The sequence below is a fragment of the Aythya marila genome (assembly GCF_965140915.1).
Source record: "Aythya marila genome assembly, chromosome: 4".
NCBI lineage: Eukaryota > Metazoa > Chordata > Aves > Anseriformes > Anatidae > Aythya > Aythya marila.
The window spans coordinates 4034947-4054550 of NC_139045.1; the positions used below are offsets into that span (position 1 = coordinate 4034947).

The 19604-nt window shown below is 56.1% G+C and overlaps 1 protein-coding gene across 2 annotated transcripts; it reads left to right on the forward strand.

Annotated features, from left to right (window-relative positions):
* Positions 1-5649: 5649 nt before the first annotated feature.
* On the forward strand, positions 5650-17699 carry PITX2 (paired like homeodomain 2). 2 transcript variants are annotated; one of them, XM_082758468.1, is made up of 4 exons: positions 5650-5756; positions 7990-8045; positions 14695-14900; positions 16384-17699. In XM_082758468.1, exons 2-4 carry the CDS (start codon positions 8000-8002, stop codon positions 16945-16947), a joined length of 816 nt encoding a protein of 271 aa, XP_082614594.1. In that variant the 5' UTR covers positions 5650-5756; positions 7990-7999; the 3' UTR covers positions 16948-17699. The 2 variants fall into 2 exon arrangements, with proteins under 2 accessions (XP_082614594.1, XP_082614595.1); XM_082758469.1 differs by lacking the exon at positions 5650-5756 and adding an exon at positions 6172-6228.
* Positions 17700-19604: the final 1905 nt, after the last annotated feature.

Sequence of the window (19604 nt, forward strand, 5' to 3'; positions counted from 1 at the left end):
GGAGCACTACCGCAGTGATCTCAGTGACCAAGGCTAAGTTCGAGGTGGGTGTTTTATAAGGACAGTTTCTACTTTTGCTAAAGGAAAAAAAAAAAAAAATCTTAACTCTCTTAGCAAATCAACTCATTTTTGAGAATTTTATTTTGATGTTATTTGCTTGGGCTTGTCTGACTCTTCAGCAAGAAATTGTGTGTGTGGGGAGAAAAAATCTGTGGTGAGAGATGGAAGATTTCTGACGTATTCTTCAGCCCTAAGTCGTTTTACACAAAAACCATAGACTAGTGGCAACTTGAAGGTGTTGGAAAGTAGAAAGAAGAGAAGATTATTTGCTGTGAGGGACAACATGAAATGAGGTGGATACTTACTGTTCACATCTACCTTTTTGGCCACAGCAACATACGGTTCAGCAGACACCAAAGGCCACAAACAGACTGGACACAGATCATCACACTGGATGAACACAAAACTGTATGAGAGGAGAGCAAGGTGTAAATGATGCAGATATACCTCATCTTCTTCAGTGTGCTTCTTCATAGTTACTTCACACCCAATAAAGAAAATAAAAGTAAGAAGAAATAGTCTCTTATAATATTATCTCAAAATAATATTTGGATGATTAGGGATCATCACTTTCCCTCTTCTCCTTCAGAAGCATTTACAGCCCACAGCCAGGTACCACACACTGCAAAACTCAACTTTAGGTTGAACATTTTGCAGCTTGTGGGATGGAATGGCACCAAAAAAAAATCAAGAAAAGTACAGGAGAAGCAGTTATGTGACAAGCGTGACAGAGGCTCCCTGAAGAGGGTGAGCACAAATACTGCGAGCACTCACAGCATGAGGAATGAGTCCCTGCACGCCGTGGCAGACAGAAGGTGTGACATCTGCATGCTTTCCGGACAAGAGCAAGAGAGAGGCCGGTAAGCTGGGACACTCCAACAGTAGCAGCTCTGTTGCGCTATACCTGTTTTTTGAAAAATGTGACATCCCCTTCAGCCTACACCTGCAGCGCTTAGCAGAAGGTCTAATTTTACCAAGTATGGATGAAAATGAATTTAGCAACTACAGAGAGATCCCAGGTTTCTGTAAGCTTTGGAAGAGATGTTCAAAGCAGCATAGAAAGCCACGTCAAAAAAAACTCTAAGTGGCACCCCTCCTAGGGTTTCTCTGCTAAGCTCCCAAATCCCCCAAATTTGGATCCAGCTCCTATAAAATAACAAGGAGTAGTTTCATTCATTCCCTGGGCTACAACATGACACTATTGACAAGGAAGTCCAGTGACAGTATTGCAGAGTCAGACACGTAGGGAGCAGACAGACATGTTAAGTATACTGTGCTGGACACGGGATATGAGCAAGCTATGGGCTGAAAAGTCCTGTCACAAATGACTGAAGCCATACAATGAGGCTTGAAAACTAGTGCTAGGCCGCCTAATCCTTATTGATAAGTGTTGCCTCCGTACAAACCAGACTTTGAGGAGCTGAGGCTCAACAGAGAATGTAAGGCTTGGGTCCAACCAGGCAATTCTGGTTGCCATAGCTCAGCAGCTGACCCACTGGAGGGGGACACACACCGATGGGTGGCACACACCGACAACAGGGAAGTTCCCAGCCCTGCTCAGAGGGGAGACATGAACTGGTTGGACTGGCATTTGCTGAGAAAGGACAGTGCCCCCACAAAACTAACAAGGGTAGCCAAAGCACTAAACAAAAGCCAGCCAAGCATTCCCAGCCTGGGTCTGGATGCTGCTGTGGGGTGGACAGAATGAGAGAGGCCAAGGTAGGTGCTAATCCCATCCCACAGCTTCCTTACACTGAAATAAAAAGCAAACACATATGAAACAGAGAAGGGAAAAAAAAAAAAAAAAAAAAAAAGGAGTGAGGGAGGGGGAAGATGCCCAGAAAGGATGGTTTGCATTGTCCTGGAGAAACAGCAGCCAGAGCAGGAAGAAGAAGGAATGTGCCTGTGTGTGCACACCATGTGGGACAAAGGCAGCGTATTTCTCTCCAGCCCTGCTGAAGAGCCCTGCTGACATCTGTCAGCGCTGTATGTCTGCGTACAAGCAACACTGAGCACGATGCTCGTTCTGGTGCCGTCGGTAACAGGTTTTTCGTGTCGATTCCCTCATCCCAGTCGTCCTTTTGGCTCTCCTCCTCAAGCCCTATACATCCAGTTTCAGTGATACCCCCTGCAGACACGCACACGCACCCCGTGTCCTGACCTCTCCCTCTTTTTAGTCCTCACCCCACTGCATCCGACCTGCCTCCTGCAGCCCGGGGGGGACGGGTGCAACCTCCCCTCCCCCCGCACCCCTGGGACCCCGCACCCTTGGGACCCCGGCTCGGGGCTGCGGGGGAAGGGGGCGACGGATGCAAGGCTGCGGTGGCAGCGGGAGGCGAGGGGAGTTTCTGAATGGTTAAAAAAAGTTCTCGGTGAGCAAACTGTGCTGCTGTCAAAGATTCTCCCCCCGCACACACACCACCCCCCTTCTTCTTCCCTTCCCTCCCCCCGCTCCGTTTTTATTTTTAAGGCAGTTGATGCGGTAATTAAGAATTTGGTGAGAGCCCGGTCAGGTCACCTCGTTTCTCAGATCAGAGCCCCATCAGAAATTCTTTCAAGTGTCCTTCTGCGTCGCCAAAGATGACAACAGCAAATCAATAAGCGCTTGAAATGAAAGGGGCTGCCGGCTAGCCCCCGAGGCTACAGATTTTCGCACCGCCGCTCTTTCTATTTTTTTTTTTTTTCTTCTTCCCTGAACTTCTCTCGCCTTCGCACTGCCTCTCGCCGAGGAGCTGCCTTTTCTTGCTGGTCTCATGCCGGAGGTAAGCTCTCTGCTCGCAGATCTGTCGCCGTGCGGCTGCCACCCGGGGACACCGGCACCGGGCTGGCCCCGGAGAGCAGGGGCGCCGAGCAGCCTTGCGGTGCCGCCGCTGCCTCTTCTTCCCTCTCCTTCGGGAAAAAAAAAATAATATATATAATATATATATAATAACGGGAGAGGGGTGAGGGATCGAAGCGAGGACAAACAAACGCAGGAGTCGCGGTGCGGAGCTTGGGGTGCTGCGTGCTAACGGGGATCGCCCCGCTCCGGTTCGCACCCCGTCCTCGCTCCCGGTGCGCCCCGGTTGAAGCAGCCTGCTAACGAGCGGCAGCAAAACCCGGGACCTTTTAATTAGGGGACTCATTAGGGGACTCAATACGGACGTTTATATGTTCCTTTAGCTCAAGTGGTTAAGCGCTAATTTCGAAACGATTATAAAATCCGCCAGGCGCGGTCTTTTTAATTTATATGCAAATCGGTGGGTCCGCATGAAACCCTTAATTTTTTTAACAATTATCGGCCGTCCGGACGAGCGGGTCGGAAACCAGATCTGGGCAGGGAGAAAACCTGCGGGCAGCCCGGCAGATCGATAATGTCTGAGCGCGTTAAACGCGGCGAGCTGTAGGTATTTACCTACTCCTCCGCCGTCAGATAAGGAGCTCGGAGGGGTGGGAGGGGAGGCTGAAGGGGGCAGAGGGAAAGGGCTGCTTGCGAGGGCTGCGATCACGGTCCGGGAATGAAGAAAGTAACTGGTGGGGAGCTGCCCCGCACTGCCCGGGATAACTCCCCTGTCCTCCGCTCCCTCGGCCGCTGGAAGATGCCGAGGGATGCCTGAAACGCGGCGCTCCGGCCGGGCAGCGCCTGCCTGCTTTGGGTGGGTGGCCCGTTTCTTTCCTTTCTTAATTTTTTTTTTCTTTATTTTATTCCCTTCCATTTCCCCCGTTCCCGGGGCAAAACCCCGCCGGGAGGGCCGGGCAGGACGGAGGGAGGCCGGGGAAGGAGGGAGGCCGGAGCGGGTGCCAGCCCCTCGGGGGTGTCGGGGCCGGGGGGGGGCCGGGCTCTAAATACCGACACCGCGGCCTCCGCTCGGCCGGCCGGCTGCGATCACATTTATCGCCTCGACAGAAGGGGGGAGGAAAATGGAAATCCGGGTATTAAGTCGGCTCCGCGGTTTCCAGCCACCCTGGACCCCCATCTTCCCCGGCAGCATGGCTAATGTATTCCCCGGTGACTCCGGGCATTAATTAGTTGTTTAATAGGAGTATGACTAAAAATGTAAAAGAAGGATTAGGAGCGTGGAACGTATGTCCAGCTCCTTCCACACGCTCTTGGAGGCGATGAAAATCCACCCCCTCCCCGGCTGATGTTTTCCCCGGGAGCCATTTGCATTGCCCACCAGCTGCTCTCACTTGGGCTCCGCGGGCGCGCAGCGGGGCGGGGGGCGATGCGCCCCGAGGGGGCTGCGCACCCGCGCAAGTCGTTGCCAGTTCTCGGGAACAGCCCGGCAGGAGCCGGGAATGCCGCCCGCTCCCTCGCCTTCTGCAGAAAGCGCCGGGAAAATGGATTTGGCTCGGCGGAGCGGCCCCAAGGACAGAAACGCGGGCAGCCAAGGACACGCTTAATTCATTTATTTCCTCCCCCCCCCCCCAGCCCCCATCCCCATCCCCACTGAAAACTCCCATTTCACGTTTGCGCGGCCGGCGAGGGGAGCCCAAAGCCTCCGCTCCTCTTGGCGTGTAAAATCTCTTTGCCCTTCCCGGAGGGAGCCGGCAGCGAGGCGAGGCTTCCCGGAGCCCCTTCGGGCAGCCTCCCCGCTCCTGCCCCTGCCCGGCGGCAGCTCCGAGCCACCCCCGGCCGGGAGGGGTTCAAACGGATCAGGTGCAGCCTCCGAACTGGGAAAGCTCCTGATTTCTTTTTTTCCTTTTTTTTTTTTTTTTCCCTTTTTATTCCTTTTTTTTATTATTATTATTCTCTTTTTATTTCCTTTTTTTCCTTTTTTTTTTTTCCTTTTTCTTTTTTGTTTTCCTCGGTGGTCCCTCTAGGAACAAAAACCCGCTGAAAAGCGCTGCGGGAGAAGCGATCGCTTCGCTCGGCTCTCAGCGAACAGCCCCGGCTTCGTTAGGTTGGGAGGCATCGAAAGCGGCACGGAAACGAAATCGGCTTCCTCCCCGGCGCAAAGTCGGTGTCGTTTTTGGGGGGCAGAAGGGGGGAGAAGCAGCCGTGGCATTTTCTCGCTGGCGTCCGTGAACGAGGCGCGGCGAAAGGCGCGGGGCAGCGGCGGGATTGCGGCTCTGCGCTGAGCGAGCGTGTACGGGCGACACCCCGGGGGGGGGGGGGGGGGGGGTTAAAAATAACATCAAATAGAAAAAAAAGTAAGAAATATTAAAAGAAAAGGGGGAGCTGTGGGGCACCTCGACACCTCGTCCTCGCACACACCTGGAACCGGGACCGGGGGAGGCTTTGCCCGCAGTGATTTGAGCCCCCAGGCGAGGTGTGTGGGGGGGGGCGCGGGGATCCCCGCGGCCGTCCTCGCTCACCTCGCGTCTCCTCTGCCTACCGAACGCTGCTCCGGCCGCTGCTCCGCCGCCTCCTCGCCTTCTTCTTCTTCTTCCTCCTCCTCCTCCTCCTCCTCCTCCTCCTGCTGCTGCTGCTGCTGCTCCTGCCCCCTTCGCCCTGCGCGCCCCGCGCAGCGCCGCGCAGCCGGGCCTCGCCGCGGGGGAGGCTGGCGGCCTCGGAGGAGGCTCCGTGACGTCAGGCCGGGGGCGGGGCGGGGGCCGGGGCCGGAGGGAGGCCGGGGAGGGAGGCCGGGAGGAGGCAGGGAGGAGGCAGGGAGGCGGCGGAGGCTCCGCGGCCCCGCAGCCCAGCGCAGGAGCCCGGCGCGGCCCCGCCGCCCCCCCGGCAGCACCGGCAGCAGCAGCGGAGCGAGGCCGGCCCGGTGAGTTAAGGGGGTGGGGTGGGGGGGCGCAGAGGGGACGGCTGCTCGTCCCCGGAGGCTGCCCGGGCTCGGGGGGTAGCAGCCGGCCCGCTCGAGCCTAATTTTGGCTTTTTTTACCCCTCTCCGTCGTGCCGCTTGACCCCGGCGAGGAGGGCGCGGGGACGGGTCCCCGCCGTGCCACGGCCTCCTCCGGTGGGGCGGGCAGTGGGGAGCCGGCCCCGCAACGCACAGCCCCAAAAAGCGGCCCTCGGAGGGCTCAGGGGGGGCCTGGGCACGCTGTCGCCCCCGGGGAGCGGCGGGGCCCGGCTGCGGAGCGGGGAGGGCCCGCACGGAACCGACCCCCCCCCCCCGGGCAAAGCCCTGCGCCGAAATCGCCGGCCTCGTTATTTCGGGCACCGCTGAGATATTTGCCGGGGGTGCTCGGCGTGTTTGTGTGTGTATTGATTTGTTTTCCTCGAAAGAATAGCGAAAGGTACGAAAAAGGAGGGGGGTGAAAAGAAGAAAAGAAAAAAAAAAAGAAAAGAAAAGAAAGAAATCTCGTGCGGCACCGCTTTGTTGTTCGCGTCCTGCAGTTTTTATAGTGGCCGGGCTGCGAGCAGGTTGTTCCTGAGCGGAGCCGGCCGAGCAAAAAGGGAAAAGGGGAAAGGAAGGGGAATGGGAAAGGAAAGGGAAAGGAAAATGAATGGGAAAGGAAAAGGAAAAGAAATTGGAAAAGAGTGGAAAAAGAAAGGGGACGGGAAAGGAATGGAAAAGAAATGGGAAAGGGAAAGGAACGGAAAAAGGAAAGGAAAATGGATAGGAATTGGAAAGGAAAAGGAATAGGAATGGGAAGGAAAAATGAAAAGGAATAGGAACGGGAAGGGAAAAGAAAATGATTAGGAATGGGAAAGGAAAAGATAAAGAAAAGGAAAAGGAACAGGTAGGGAAAAGGAAAGGGAAAGGAAAGCTCGCCGGGTGTGTGCGCTCGCTGGGGCTGCGAGTGTGGGGCTGCCGAAACGTTGAATTGCGAGCGGGGAGCGCACGAAATGGAAATGGAATGGAAAGCGGCGAGCGGAGCCGCTTTTAATTGAGGCGCCGGGCAGGAGACAATAGGAAAATGTTTCTCGCTCCTCCCGGCCCCGCTCTGCGCTGTGCTTTCCAAATTAAAAAGAAAAAAAAAAATCTCAAATAAAGGGGGCCTGGAGGTGAGGCCGGAGCGGGCGGTGGCAGTGGGGCCGGGCAATGCTGTGCCCTGCGGGGGGACCGGGGAGCTTTGCAGGGCTCCGGGGGGACCGGGGAGTTTTGTAGGGCGGCGGGGAGCCGGGGCCGTCCCGGAGCAGGGGCGGGCGGCGCTTTTCTCGCCGCCGTCCCAAATAAATCGGGCGCGGCTCCTGCGCTAGGCCCGGCTGCCGGGGGAGCCGAGCTGCTCCCAGGCCGCGGGTAGAAACGCTGTGTCATATCGGGGCTCTCGGGACTCCCCGTTTTCCGCCCCTTTTCTTCCTTTTTTTCGTTGCTTATTATTTTTCCCCGTCCCCCTCTCCCCCGTGTGCCGCCCGGGGCCGCTCGCATGGCCGGGTAGCAGCGCGCCCGCTTCACCCGTCGGCAAGGAGGCGAAGAAGGAGGCTCGCCGAAATGATGGTGCCATGCAAATTTCCCCCGAAATTACCATAAGTAAACATTTGAAGCCTGGGCTAATAAAATCCCATCTGTGTTACTTCATATCGAGTTAGTAGGGAGCTGCGATAATGAATTTTGTAATATCTCCCGAACAGACATCTCAATCAGGCGCTAATCCCGTGATTTTACTACCCAAGCCTCGCCGGCCGGGGCAAGCACGGAGCCTCCGCGGCCGCGCATCTCCCTCCGGGCAGAGAGCCCCGCCGGTACCCTCGCCAGGGCTCCTCGGGCTGGGGGGCTGGCGACCCTCCTCCGCCTCCCCCAAAAATGAGAGGCGGAGGGAGGGAGGCCGAAGCTGCTTCCCAGCGGGGAGAGGCCGCTCGGGAGATGCGCGGGTCGCGCTGCGAGGCATCTCCTGGGCAGCTGGGCTTCTTGATTGCTGCTACTACTCTAATTGTTGCTGTTGTCGTTGTTATAATTATTATTGCTATTATTATCGTTGTTATTATTATTGCTATTGTCGTTATTGCTGTTATCGTGATTGCTGCTATCGTTGTTTCTTATGTATATGCCTTTTTCTTCACGGAGAGTGAGGAAAGCACACTTTTACCAACCCAGCGCCCTTCGTCTCTTGCAGATACCGGGTAATGGAGTCCAACTGCCGTAAGCTTGTCTCGGCCTGCGTCCAGCTAGGTAAGCCCCACACCATTTGCACCGCGGACCCCGGTGCGCAGCGGGGCGCGCAGCGCGGCGGGGATGCTCCGCTGCTCGTCGCCGCGCACCGGCCGCCGCTTGCCAGCCCGTCCCCCGTGTCCCCCCCCCCTGTCCCCAGGGGTGCAGCCGGCCGCCCCCCGGTCCCGGTGGTTGCTCGGCGGCCCCTCCGCGCCCCTCCGCGGGCCGGGAGGCTCCGCTGCGCTGCGCGCCCTCCTGCGCGGCACCACGGCGCCCTCTGCTGCCCGCACCGCGCTGCGCGCCGAGCTGCGCGGCCCCGCGCAAGGGGGGCGATGGGGGGGCTGCGGCTGCAGCTCCCCAAAAAGTGCGATCAGCGCTCCCCCCCCGCGCACGGCCGGTTTGGGGTTTTCGGCCCTTCCTTTCGGTCCCCAGCTCCCCAGCCCCAGAGGTCGGCACCCCCCTGGCGCAGGCACCTCCCGCGCCCCTTTTTGGGGAGCCGGGTGGGCGAGCCCGAGGGGCGGTAAAGCAAAACAGCAATGCAAACACATTACAAAGAAGAAAACAAGCGCTCTGTATTCCGAGAGACTGTTTAATCCAAGATAAACGTAATTTTGTTTAAATAAAATATATTAACCTGAATTAATAATACGGGAAACTAGACTGAATTAATAATGTACGTATTCCTGGTCTCGTGGTTAAACACTTCCTCGTAAGAACACTGCATTAACCCTGTTTGGCCAAACAGCTCGCTGTTGCTCGAACAACATGCAGGCGTTTGGGGAATAGCCACGTCCCATCCCGGTCCCACCCTCCCGCCGGGACCCGGGGCGCGGTTTGGGAGCCTCTCTGCAAGCCCCGGGAAGGGGAAGAAATGAGGCTAGAGGAAGGTTAGCGAGCGAAATCCGGGGTAATTCCAAACGCGGAGGCATTAGGAGCCAATAATTTTTAATCCCGGAAACATACGTGATATTAAATCGGGCGCAAATAGGCTTTACCGGGCCCTGGCAGTTCTTCCCTCCGCCCGTAATAAGTGTTAAATAATGTGGAAAGGAAGGGTGACATCGCTTTATATATGGTTTGGAAATAAGAAAGGCCTTTTTACCCTCCCCTGACTTCTCCTCCCGCTGAACAGGTGGTCTTAATCAAAGCCCTTAGCGCGATCTAATGGGAAAGTGGGGACCTTTCTGATATAATAAATTTATGAGCCCTTCCACGCCAGCTTTATTCGGCTAAGTATTTATAAAAGTAATAGCCACATATGCTCCCTGACATGGTAACTTTTACTTCCCCTGCCGAGAAACAAATGGTTATTTTCTTAACCATCAATTATGAAGCCGGATTATTGTCGTACACGTAAAATTTCCTGCCTCGTTACCGTATCAGGCAGCCTGCTTTTCTACCCGTCGGGCTGGAGGGGAAATCTCTATCTAAACACCTTTAATGCCATTCATTAAGAGAGAAGTCTGGAGTAACGCCGGGCTGCCTGGCCCCCAAAGCCTCCCGATGTGCGGGTGCAGATCTGCAGCCGCCTGGGCACAACCAAAATCGCGATTTTTTTCCTCCGATTCCGATAGGGTTCAGCCGCGTTTTGTTATTTTTTTTTTTTTGTTTGGTTGGGATTTTTTTTTTTTTTTCGCCTCTTTGCTTCGCTTTGCGTTTAATTACGGAGCGCCCGTTGATTCCGCAGTGCCAGGACTTCGGCTTTAACGTCGGAAAAGGAAAAAAGTCTCGTCCGTCTGTCGGCCCGATATAGGGGCAGGGCAAGCGGGCAGGGATTTGGGGGGGGGTGCCCTCTTCTGACAGCGAACCTTTTGGGAAATTGCCGCTGCGGGGAGGTGATTGCGCAAAACAGGCGCACAAGGCGGGCAGCCGCTCGCCGGCGCTATCTCTGATAACGGGGAAAATGGGAGATTTTGGGACAAAGCAGCGCTTCTGCGGGAAGAGGGAGAGAAACGGGGTGGGAGCTCCCCGGGGTGCGGCGAGGCTGCGGGAGAAGCGGCCCCGTGGCCGTCTGTGAACGGGGGGCACCCGAAATGCGGCGGGATGGAAATAATCCTGCGGCGAGAGGGTCGCCAAAAATCGGTTTCTGGGTGCCCGGCCCCGCACGGTTACGCCTCGGGAAGCACCCAGCGGGCTGGCAGGTTTCTGGGGGTTTTATTCCGACAACTTTTAGGTGGGGAAGGGGGGAGGCTGAAATTACGGCCGTGTGCGCGGAGTTGTGCGTGTGGAAGCCGAATTCGTTGGGTGCCCGAGCTCTGCCGGAGGAATCCCTGCCTGAAATCGATAACGCGGGGACTGCTGAAGCAGCAGCCTCCCGAGATAAAGCGCTGAAATTACATACCGCCTTGGAGCACCAGCCGGCATCGCGAATTGATTGTTTCAACTCTTTTAACAAAACAAAATCGTTCCTCGGGCTCGCTAGGCACTAACTTAGCACCGCCTTGAAAAATGAAAAAATAAAATAAAATTAAATTAAATTAAAAAAAAAAAAACAGCGCTGATTCAGCTAGACCTCCGGAGAGAAGGTGCCCGGTGCCCTGGTGCAGCAGGGACCCGGTGGGCGCCCAGCTTGGCCAAAATAGAAATGCAAAATAGAAGTTATTCGATGCGCTTCCGACGTGTAATTTCTTTTTTTTTTATTATTATTTTTTTTTCTCTCTCTCCCCGCCGGCGTCTGAGGATAATATATGCAGCAGTTGTTAGCCTCACTCCAGGGAAAACTAAATGTATAACGAAAGCTTATTCGTGAGTAGGAATATACTAATGGAACAATCTGATGTCTTCTTAATCCTATGTAAAAAGCTCTGTAGTCTTCCTAATATTGACTGAATGGGTAATTAATGGCTCTTCATCTCGGAGAATACCCGGTAATCCGAGCTAGGCGAAAGACAACAAGCCAAAGGTAAAAGACAACAGGACTAGCTGGAGACTCCACAGAAGAACCGATTTATCCATTTAGGAGAGTATTACGCCTCGAAACAATGATCCCATAAGTAGATAAAGGAAAAGTGGGAAAATAAATACCTGCGGGCGGCCCCGCACCCCCCGGCACGGCGGCAGGGCTGGCACCGGCGGCGGGAGCTCGGGAAAACCCTCGGGAAAAACAAGATAAAGTAGCATAGGGTAGGGTAGGGTAGGATAAAGTAGGATAGAGTAGGGTAGGATAAAGTAGGGTAGGGTAGGATAAGGTGGGGTGGGATGGGATGGGATGGGATGGGATGGGATGGGATGGAATAGGATAGGATAGGATAGGATAGGATAGGATAGGATAGGATAGGATAGGATAGGATAGGATAGGATAGGAGAATAGAATAGAATAGAATAGAATAGAATAGAATAGAATAGAATAGAATAGAATAGAATAGAATAGAATAGAATAGAATAGAATAGAATAGAATAGAAGCAAGCGCGGCCCGGTCGGTATGTGGGTGAGCCGAGCCCAGCAAGAGAAAAAAAAAATTTAAAAAAAAATAGAAAAAAAAATAGAAAAAAGACTTTTGACGTTTTAATTGAAACCTTTACCACTAATATATTACTTGGGCGACTACAATTAGGTTGTTTTTCGGTTGGCTGACAGCTTTTAAAATATGATTTCACTCGGGAAATAAAAGCTTCGTGTGAGCTTATAGGTGGGTATTTTTGGATTTCCGTGATTTATGGTCACCATGACAACTACCGCTGCCGGGTGGCTCCCCTCCTGCCCGGGGTGGAGGAGTTTCGCCCTTCTCCCAAAGGGGAGGCCGGGGCCCCGTGTTACTTTTCCCAAAGTAACTAAAGCTGTATGAATACAAGAAAAAAAAAATAGAAATTGGGCTCGTTCGAAAGCTGCCGGGGGGGCTGCGCTCCTTACCTGAGCACCCCAAAAAGAAAGAAAGGAAAGGGATGGGGGCACCGGATCCCCCATCCCTGCTTCCCCCCCTGCCCGGGGGGATGCCCGCGGCCCCCACACGGTGGGGAAGGGCCCGGGGGGGGTCTCTGGGTGCAGGAGCACGGCGGGATCGGGAGGCTGAGGAGAAACGGGGATCCGGTTGGTAAACAACTGGTGCGGAGCGGAGCCGGATTCATATTGACTTAGTTATAGGTCATCTGCTGCCGGTGCAAAGGGAGGAAATATTTACTTTACACATATACTTTATGATCTTGGGGGAATTAGAGGAAATTCAATAAGAAAACGGCTAGAATCATTTTAAACCCCCTATTTAAAAGACTTAAGCAAATTAGAGTCTTATCAGATTAAAATCCACTACAAATGTAAGAGCATTGTCTCCGTCGAAACGCTGTGGGGTCTGAGGGAAGAGATTCTTTGCCAAATCTCAGGGATAAAAACACGTCATTTAAACACCAGATAATGAGCAGAATGTAAATTAATTTAACCTTCTTTACTAACAGCCCCCGCGAAAGTAATACGGCTAATTCGGCGATAAGTAAGGAGGGAAGGGGAGGATGCGGATCTCCCGGGGACGTCGGCGACCGAGAGGGGGAAAGGGGAAAAACAGCGGGCGCGGGTGCGGTGATGGGGATGGGAATGGGGACAGGGATGGGGATGGGGACAGGGATGAGGATGGGAACGGGGTTGGGGCTGCGCTGCCCACCCGGGGGCGCCCAGCCCCGCGCCCCCCTCCCGGCCACCTCGTCCAGCGCCTCTCCCTCCTCGCCCCGCATCCCCCGCCGGGGCGCACACGGGGTCCGGGCTCTGGGGGCCGGCAGCCCCCCGAGGGGCTCGGGGCTCGGCGTGGGGATGCCCAGGGGGGCTCCGGCTCCCCCCGGCGGGGCGCGGGCGAGGCGGGGCGCGGGGCGGGGCGCGGAGCGGGGCGGGCGCGGAGCCCCGCGGAGGGGCGGAGAGGGGCGGGCGCGGGTGACGTGCCGAGCGGGGAAGGCCGCCGCCGGTTTAAGATGTCAGGCCAAGAGGGAAGCGGCTGAGCTGATGCGGTGCGGGGCTGGGGGCGGCGCGGCGCGGGTCCCCGCCGAGCGCCCCGCCGAGCGCCGCCGAGCCCCCGCGGCGGGACGGGGGCCGCCGGCCGGGGAGCAGCGGGGGCGCCCTGACGGCTCTCGACGGAGCGGAGCCCCCCGATAGCTTGCCACCGTGTCCGTCCCCCCCCCCCGTCCTCTCCCCCGTCCCCGCCAGCGGGGGCTCCCGGCCGCCCCGCCGCTAGCCCCCCGAGCGGCCGCGGGTGCCCCCTTGCCCCCCGACACCCCCCGGCGCACGCACGCCTCCTCCTGTCATCCCCCAATCCGGCGTCCTGTCGCCGATGAGCTGCATGAAGGACCCGTTAAGCCTGGAGCGCCTGGGAGCCGGGACTAAGCTGTGCTCCTCCTCACCTTCCTCCTCCTCCTCCTCTTCGTCGTCTTGCCACCACCACCACCAGCCCGCGCTGGCCATGGCGACGGCGCTGGCGCCGGGGCAGGCTCGCTCCTCCCTGGAGTCCGCCAAGCACCGGCTGGAGGTGCACACCATCTCCGACACCTCCAGCCCCGAGGCCGCAGGTAAGAGGGGGCGAGCGGCCGCGACCCCGAAGTCGCCCCCCTGCCCGGGAGCCCTTCGCAGAGCCCCGGTTCCCAGCCCCGGTTCCCGGCGTGTGGGGTGGCGGCGGGGACACGTCGAGGGTGGGCGAGTGGTTTGGATGCAAGGGGAGAGCGGTGTGCGTACAGACGGGCGAGCAGTGTCCATGTAGAGGGCGAGTAATGTGGATACAGACGGGCGAGTAATTTGGATACAAATTGTCGAGAAGTGTGGATGCGGACAGGCGAGTAATTGGGATGCAAATGGGAGAATAATGTGGATGCCGACGGGCGTAATGTGGATACAGACGGGCGAGTAATTTGGATACAAATTGTCGAGAAGTGTGGATGCGGACAGGCGAGTAATTGGGATGCAAATGGGAGAATAATGTGGATGCCGACGGGCGTAATGTGGATACAGACGGGCGAGTAATGTCGATACAAATGGGCGAGTAATGCGGATACAGAAGGACGCGTGATTTGGATATAAATGGGCGAGCAGCGTGGATGCAGAGGGCGAGTAATTTGGATACAGAAAGCGAGTAATGCGGATGCAAACGGGCAAGTAGTTTCTACACAGAGGGCCAGTAATTTGGTTAAAAACGTGTGAATAGTGCGGGTGAAGAAGCGAATAATTTGGATACAGACGGGCGAGTAGTGTCCGTGTAGAGGACGAGTAGTGTGGATACAGACGGGCGAGTAGAGCGGATGCAGAGGCGAATAATTTGGGTTGTGACGGGCTAGTAGGGTGTATGCGGGGGCGAGTAGTGCGAATACGAACGGGCGAGTAATGTGGATGTTGGGGGCGAGTAATCTGGATTCAGACGGCCGAGTAGTGTGGATGCGGGGGCGAGTGATTTGGACACGGACGGGCGAGCAGTCCGGCCGCAGACGGGCGAACACCGCGGGCTCGGGCGGGCGAGTGACCGGGGCCGGGGGGCGAGCAAGCCACCGAGCCACGGGGCGGCCCCGGCGGCTGCTGGCGCCCCGCGGGGAGCCCACCCTTGGGTGCCGACGGCGGAGGCCCGGCGGCGGAGGCCGTCCCCGCGGGTTAATCATTTACCCAGCCTCTCTCGGGGCGAGGCTTCGGGGGCCGAGGTGAACTCGGTTTTGGTCCCGTCGTGTTTTTTTTTTCCTACACCCCCCCTTCTCCTCCTCCTCGCCCTTGCAGAGAAAGAGAAGAGCCAGCAGAGCAAAAGCGAGGATGCGGGGCCCGAGGACCCCTCCAAGAAGAAGAGGCAGCGGCGGCAGCGGACTCACTTCACCAGCCAGCAGCTGCAGGAGCTGGAGGCCACCTTCCAGCGGAATCGCTACCCGGACATGTCCACCCGGGAGGAGATCGCCGTCTGGACCAACCTCACCGAGGCCAGGGTTAGGGTGAGTGCCCGGCTCCGGCCGGCGGGGGTCGGGGGGGTGAAGGGGAGGGGGCCGAGACGTTTGCAGCTGCTTTCGATTTCGGGTTGTACGCCAGCTTCAGAGCCTTTGCACAAAAGCAGCGCGGAGCGGGACGTTTCTGTCAAGGCGAGACAGATTGGGATCTTTCTCTCTCTCTCTGGACTCCGGCTCGCTGCACGTTTCGCCCTCGCCGTGCGCCGCGTCCTGCTCCTTTTGATCGAAACCCTAATGAAAACATTAGCCAAGAAAGCGACTTGGAACAGGCTGCAACCTGCGCTGCCTCTAATGAGAAAAAGATGTAAAATACACAAGGGCTTTCGCTTCACTCGGAGGCGCTCCCGACGTGCCCTTCCTTGCGTTTGCTCCCGCGGTTGGTTTCACAATTCGACGAGCGCCTCGCCGCCCTTTCCCCCCTCCGAGATTTATGGGACCCAGCGCCGCGCTGCACAGATCCCCAGGCCAGATCCTGCCCGCGTGCAAACGCTGCAGGGAAGAGGAAAAAATATACATATTAAAATAATATTTTTTAAAAAACAAAAAAAGGGCTGAACCCCCAGATTTTCGGAAATCCCACCTCAATCCTTCTCTCCGCTTGGAGCAGGGCTGCAGGACAGGCGCCGGGGGCTGTCGGCTCGGGGCAACCCCGGCCCGCCTGGGACCCCCCCCCCAGGCCAGGGGGGGCTCGTGTAAACACCCGGGGGGGCTCCAATACACACAGCGAGGCTGCTGCCGGCGGCTGCCCGACGGATCAGACACCCAGATGTGGATTGGGAAAGGGCACGTTTCCCCCATTGTCTGCGGGGAGGGTCCCTTAGATCTTCCTTAGCACGTTGTTAAAAGGCGATTTTCTTCTTCTCCTTTTTTTTTTTTTTTTCCTCCCCCTTTTTTTTTTTTTTTTTTTTTTTTTTCCTTTTTGCCAAAGAGCAGTCGAACAAGTTTGTTTAGAAGTGGTTTTCGGCTCTGGAAGCTTTCGCTCAGGAGGAACTTGTAGCTTTAACAAACTGAAGCAACGATTTATTAGTTGCTGGCTTCCCTCTCCCTCCCCGTAATAGGAAACATTGCCTTAAAATTCCGCCGCTTTCCAGGCGTTTTGCCCTCGCTTTTGCACTTTTTGTGTTTCCCCTGGACGACTGCAGTTTGGAATAAGCCAAGAAGGGAGGAAAAAAAAAAAAAAAGAGAGAGAGAGAGAGAGAAACGAACAAAAAGCTAAGGAGCAGAGAAAGACGCGGCGCGGAGCGGGGGGCCCGGCCGTGCCCGGCGGCCCCGGGTGCGGGGATGCTCGGGGCCGGGGCAGCGATGCCGGGCTCCGTGGAGGAAGAGGAGGAGGAGGAGGAGAAGCCCACGGCCACCTGCGTGTCTGTAGGGCACGGAGATGCGGGGACGCGGCCCGGGCTGTGCTGGTTGGTGATGGTTCCCCACTAACCCGCGTCTCGCATCTCCCTTCCCTCTCCCCCCGTTCCCAAAGGTTTGGTTCAAGAACCGCCGAGCCAAATGGAGAAAGAGAGAAAGGAACCAGCAAGCCGAGCTGTGCAAAAACGGCTTCGGCCCCCAGTTTAACGGCCTGATGCAGCCCTACGACGACATGTACCCCGGCTACTCCTACAACAACTGGGCGGCCAAGGGCCTGACCTCCGCCTCCCTCTCCACCAAAAGCTTTCCCTTCTTCAACTCCATGAATGTCAACCCTCTGTCTTCTCAGAGCATGTTCTCCCCTCCAAACTCCATCTCCTCCATGAGTATGTCTTCAAGCATGGTACCCTCGGCGGTCACCGGGGTCCCCGGCTCCAGCCTCAACAGCCTGAATAACTTGAACAACTTGAGCAACCCCTCCCTGAATTCTGCCGTGCCAACGCCAGCCTGTCCTTATGCTCCTCCGACACCTCCGTACGTTTATAGGGACACATGTAACTCGAGCTTGGCGAGTCTGAGACTTAAAGCCAAGCAGCACTCCAGTTTTGGCTACGCCAGCGTGCAGAACCCCGCTTCCAACCTGAGTGCGTGCCAGTACGCCGTGGACAGACCCGTGTGAGACGCAGCAGCACAAAACACTGCATGGGAATCCCTCCCCAAACCCCCCAGAGACTGAGAAACGCGCTAGAAAGTGATGGGCACTGGAGAGAGGAGAAAGGAGGAGAAAACAGAGAGGAAAAAAAAAAAAAAGAAGAAAAAAAAAAAAAGAGAGAGAGGGAAAAAGGAGGGGGGGGAGGAAAAAAAAAAAAAGGAAACCACTGAAATAAGATAGTTCCTTTGTTTTCAAAGGACCTCCTACAGATTCTGAGATCTTTCGCTAAGAGTATTTCAGCAGTTACAAGGACATATATATATATATATATGGACAAATGTTTGACTGGATATGATATGACATTTTAATGTTACTATAAGCTTGTTATTTTTTAAGTTTAGCATTGTTAACATAAAAATGACTGAAAGGATGTATATATATCGAAATGTCAAATTAATTTTATAAAAGCAGTTGTTAGTAATATCACAACAGTGTTTTTAAAAGGTTAGGCTTTAAAATAAAGCATGTTACACAGAAGCGATTAGGATTTTTTCGCTTGCGAGCAAGGGAATGTATATACTAAATGCGGCACTGTATGTTTCTAACATATAATTATTAAAAAAAAAACAAACAAAAAAAAAACATTGTGTGAATATCAGTTTTAGAATAGTACCTCTGGTGGATGCAATGATGTTTCTGATATTGCAATGTAAAACATGCCCTGTGTATAACATTTCGTACAATATTCTTGTTTTCCTTTTCAGCGAACATGACAAATGTGTTTTATTTCATGGGAGTAAAAATATACAGCATACGCTTTTGTCTGGATTTTTTTTTTTTTTCCTTTCTGAGGGGCGCAGCCGTGACTCGTCTGCAGGGACTGACCGGTCGCTGCCACGGGATCTCGTTCCCCGAGACGGATTGAGGGGCACTGGTTTAGGTTGTGGGAATAAGTGGCAGCAGTTTTCGCGTGGAAAAAAAAATAAAATAAAATAAAATAAATGTATAGATAAAACTCACGCTGAAGTCGCATGCGAGAAGCGCTGCCTCCTGTGTGCGCCGGGCGGCCGGGCTGCCACTGCTCCCCTGCGCAGCCCCGAGAAAATGGATTATTTTGACATCGCCGGCCTCGAGAACTGCCAGCCCCGAAGTTGCTGTATCTCGAGCATAAATTTCTCCCGCTGTGAAGGAAGCTTTTATTACATTAAAGGAGAGGGAGGAGGGGAAGGGGGGGGGGGGGGGCGAAGAAAGAAAAGAAAAAAGCAAAGCCAGTTTGCAAACAAACCGCTCCCGTGCGAAATAATCTGTCCCCTCGGCCGCCCCCTGCGATCACCTTCTCCCCGAAGCGGGGAGATCCTTCATGTAATATTACATTTCTGCTTCCAAATCCCCTTGCAGACATTAAGAGAAACAAAGAGCAGCCCAAATAACCGCAGCCCCGCCGAGCGCGGGGGGTGAGAGGTTAGCCCCGAGTTTCCTGCGGCTCGGCGCTGCAGCGTGTAGTTGAAGGGAAAGGTCGTGCTCTCGCGTGTTTTGTTTTAAATAATAGTGACCCATTAATTCTAAACCTGCTTGTTCGTGAAATTATACAGGATTATAGTTCGCCAGCTCCGGACAATGAAGGCAAATCAAGATGAATTGCTGCTCGGCCCTCCCATCGGCTCGCAGCCGGGCGGCCAGGAGGGGCCGGCGGGGGCGGGGGGCGGCCGCAGGGACATCGCCACCGCCACCACCACCGCCACCACCACCGGCAGCGACATCGACACCGGCAGCGACACCGGCAGCGACTGCACGGGGCGAGGTGCGCGGGGGGCGGCCGGGAGCGAAGCCCCCGTGGCCTCCCGGGGGCCGTCGGGGCGCACGGGGGCGGATGGGGTGCGGGGAGCGGGGTGCGGGGTGCGGGACCTCCCCGTCCCCTGTCCCCTGTCCCCTGTCCCCCGTCCCTCCCTGCGGAGCTGGTTTCGCCCCCGAGGCCGGGGAGACCCGGAGGAAGGGGCGGTGGAAGGGGGGTGCCCACCGGGGGGGCCCAGGATGGACGGGGAGAGGAGCGGAGAGGGGAGAAAAAAGAGGGGAGAGGAAAAGGGGGAGAGGTCAGGCCCGGCGGCTGCCCACAGAGAAACCTCTCCCCAACCCAAAAGCGGAGTCCCCAACCTCCTCTCTTCTCGTTTTCCCTTCTATTTATTTATTTATTATTTCCTACTTTTTTTTTTCTTTTTTTTTTCTTTTTTTTTTTTCTTTTTTTTTAATTTTTCCCGGCCCCCCGCCTCTCTCCGTGCTCTTTTCCCGTGTGCGAGCTGCGGGGTCGCGGTGCCGCTGGAGCTGCAGCCCCCGATGCTGGGGGGTGCGGGGGGGGGTGGGTGGGGGAGGAAATTTGGGGTGTCCCCCCCCTTCCGAGGCCGCCTCTCCGTGCCTCGCCGCCTCCCCGGCGAACGCCGCTCCCGTCGGTTTTCCTGCGCCGTGTCAACACCTCGCCAGGGTGAGTGCCGGGGGCTTGCGAAAATGTCCCCCTCCTCCTCCTGCTCTTCCTCCTCCTCCTCCTCCTCCTCCTACCGGGGCCGGGGACGACACCGCGGGCCGGAGACAGGCGGGTGCCCTCCTGCAGCCCCCCCCAAGCCGGGGGTGTCGGCTCCTTGCCTTCGCCCCGCCGCTCTTCTCCGTGCCATCGGCTATTTATAATCCTCCCC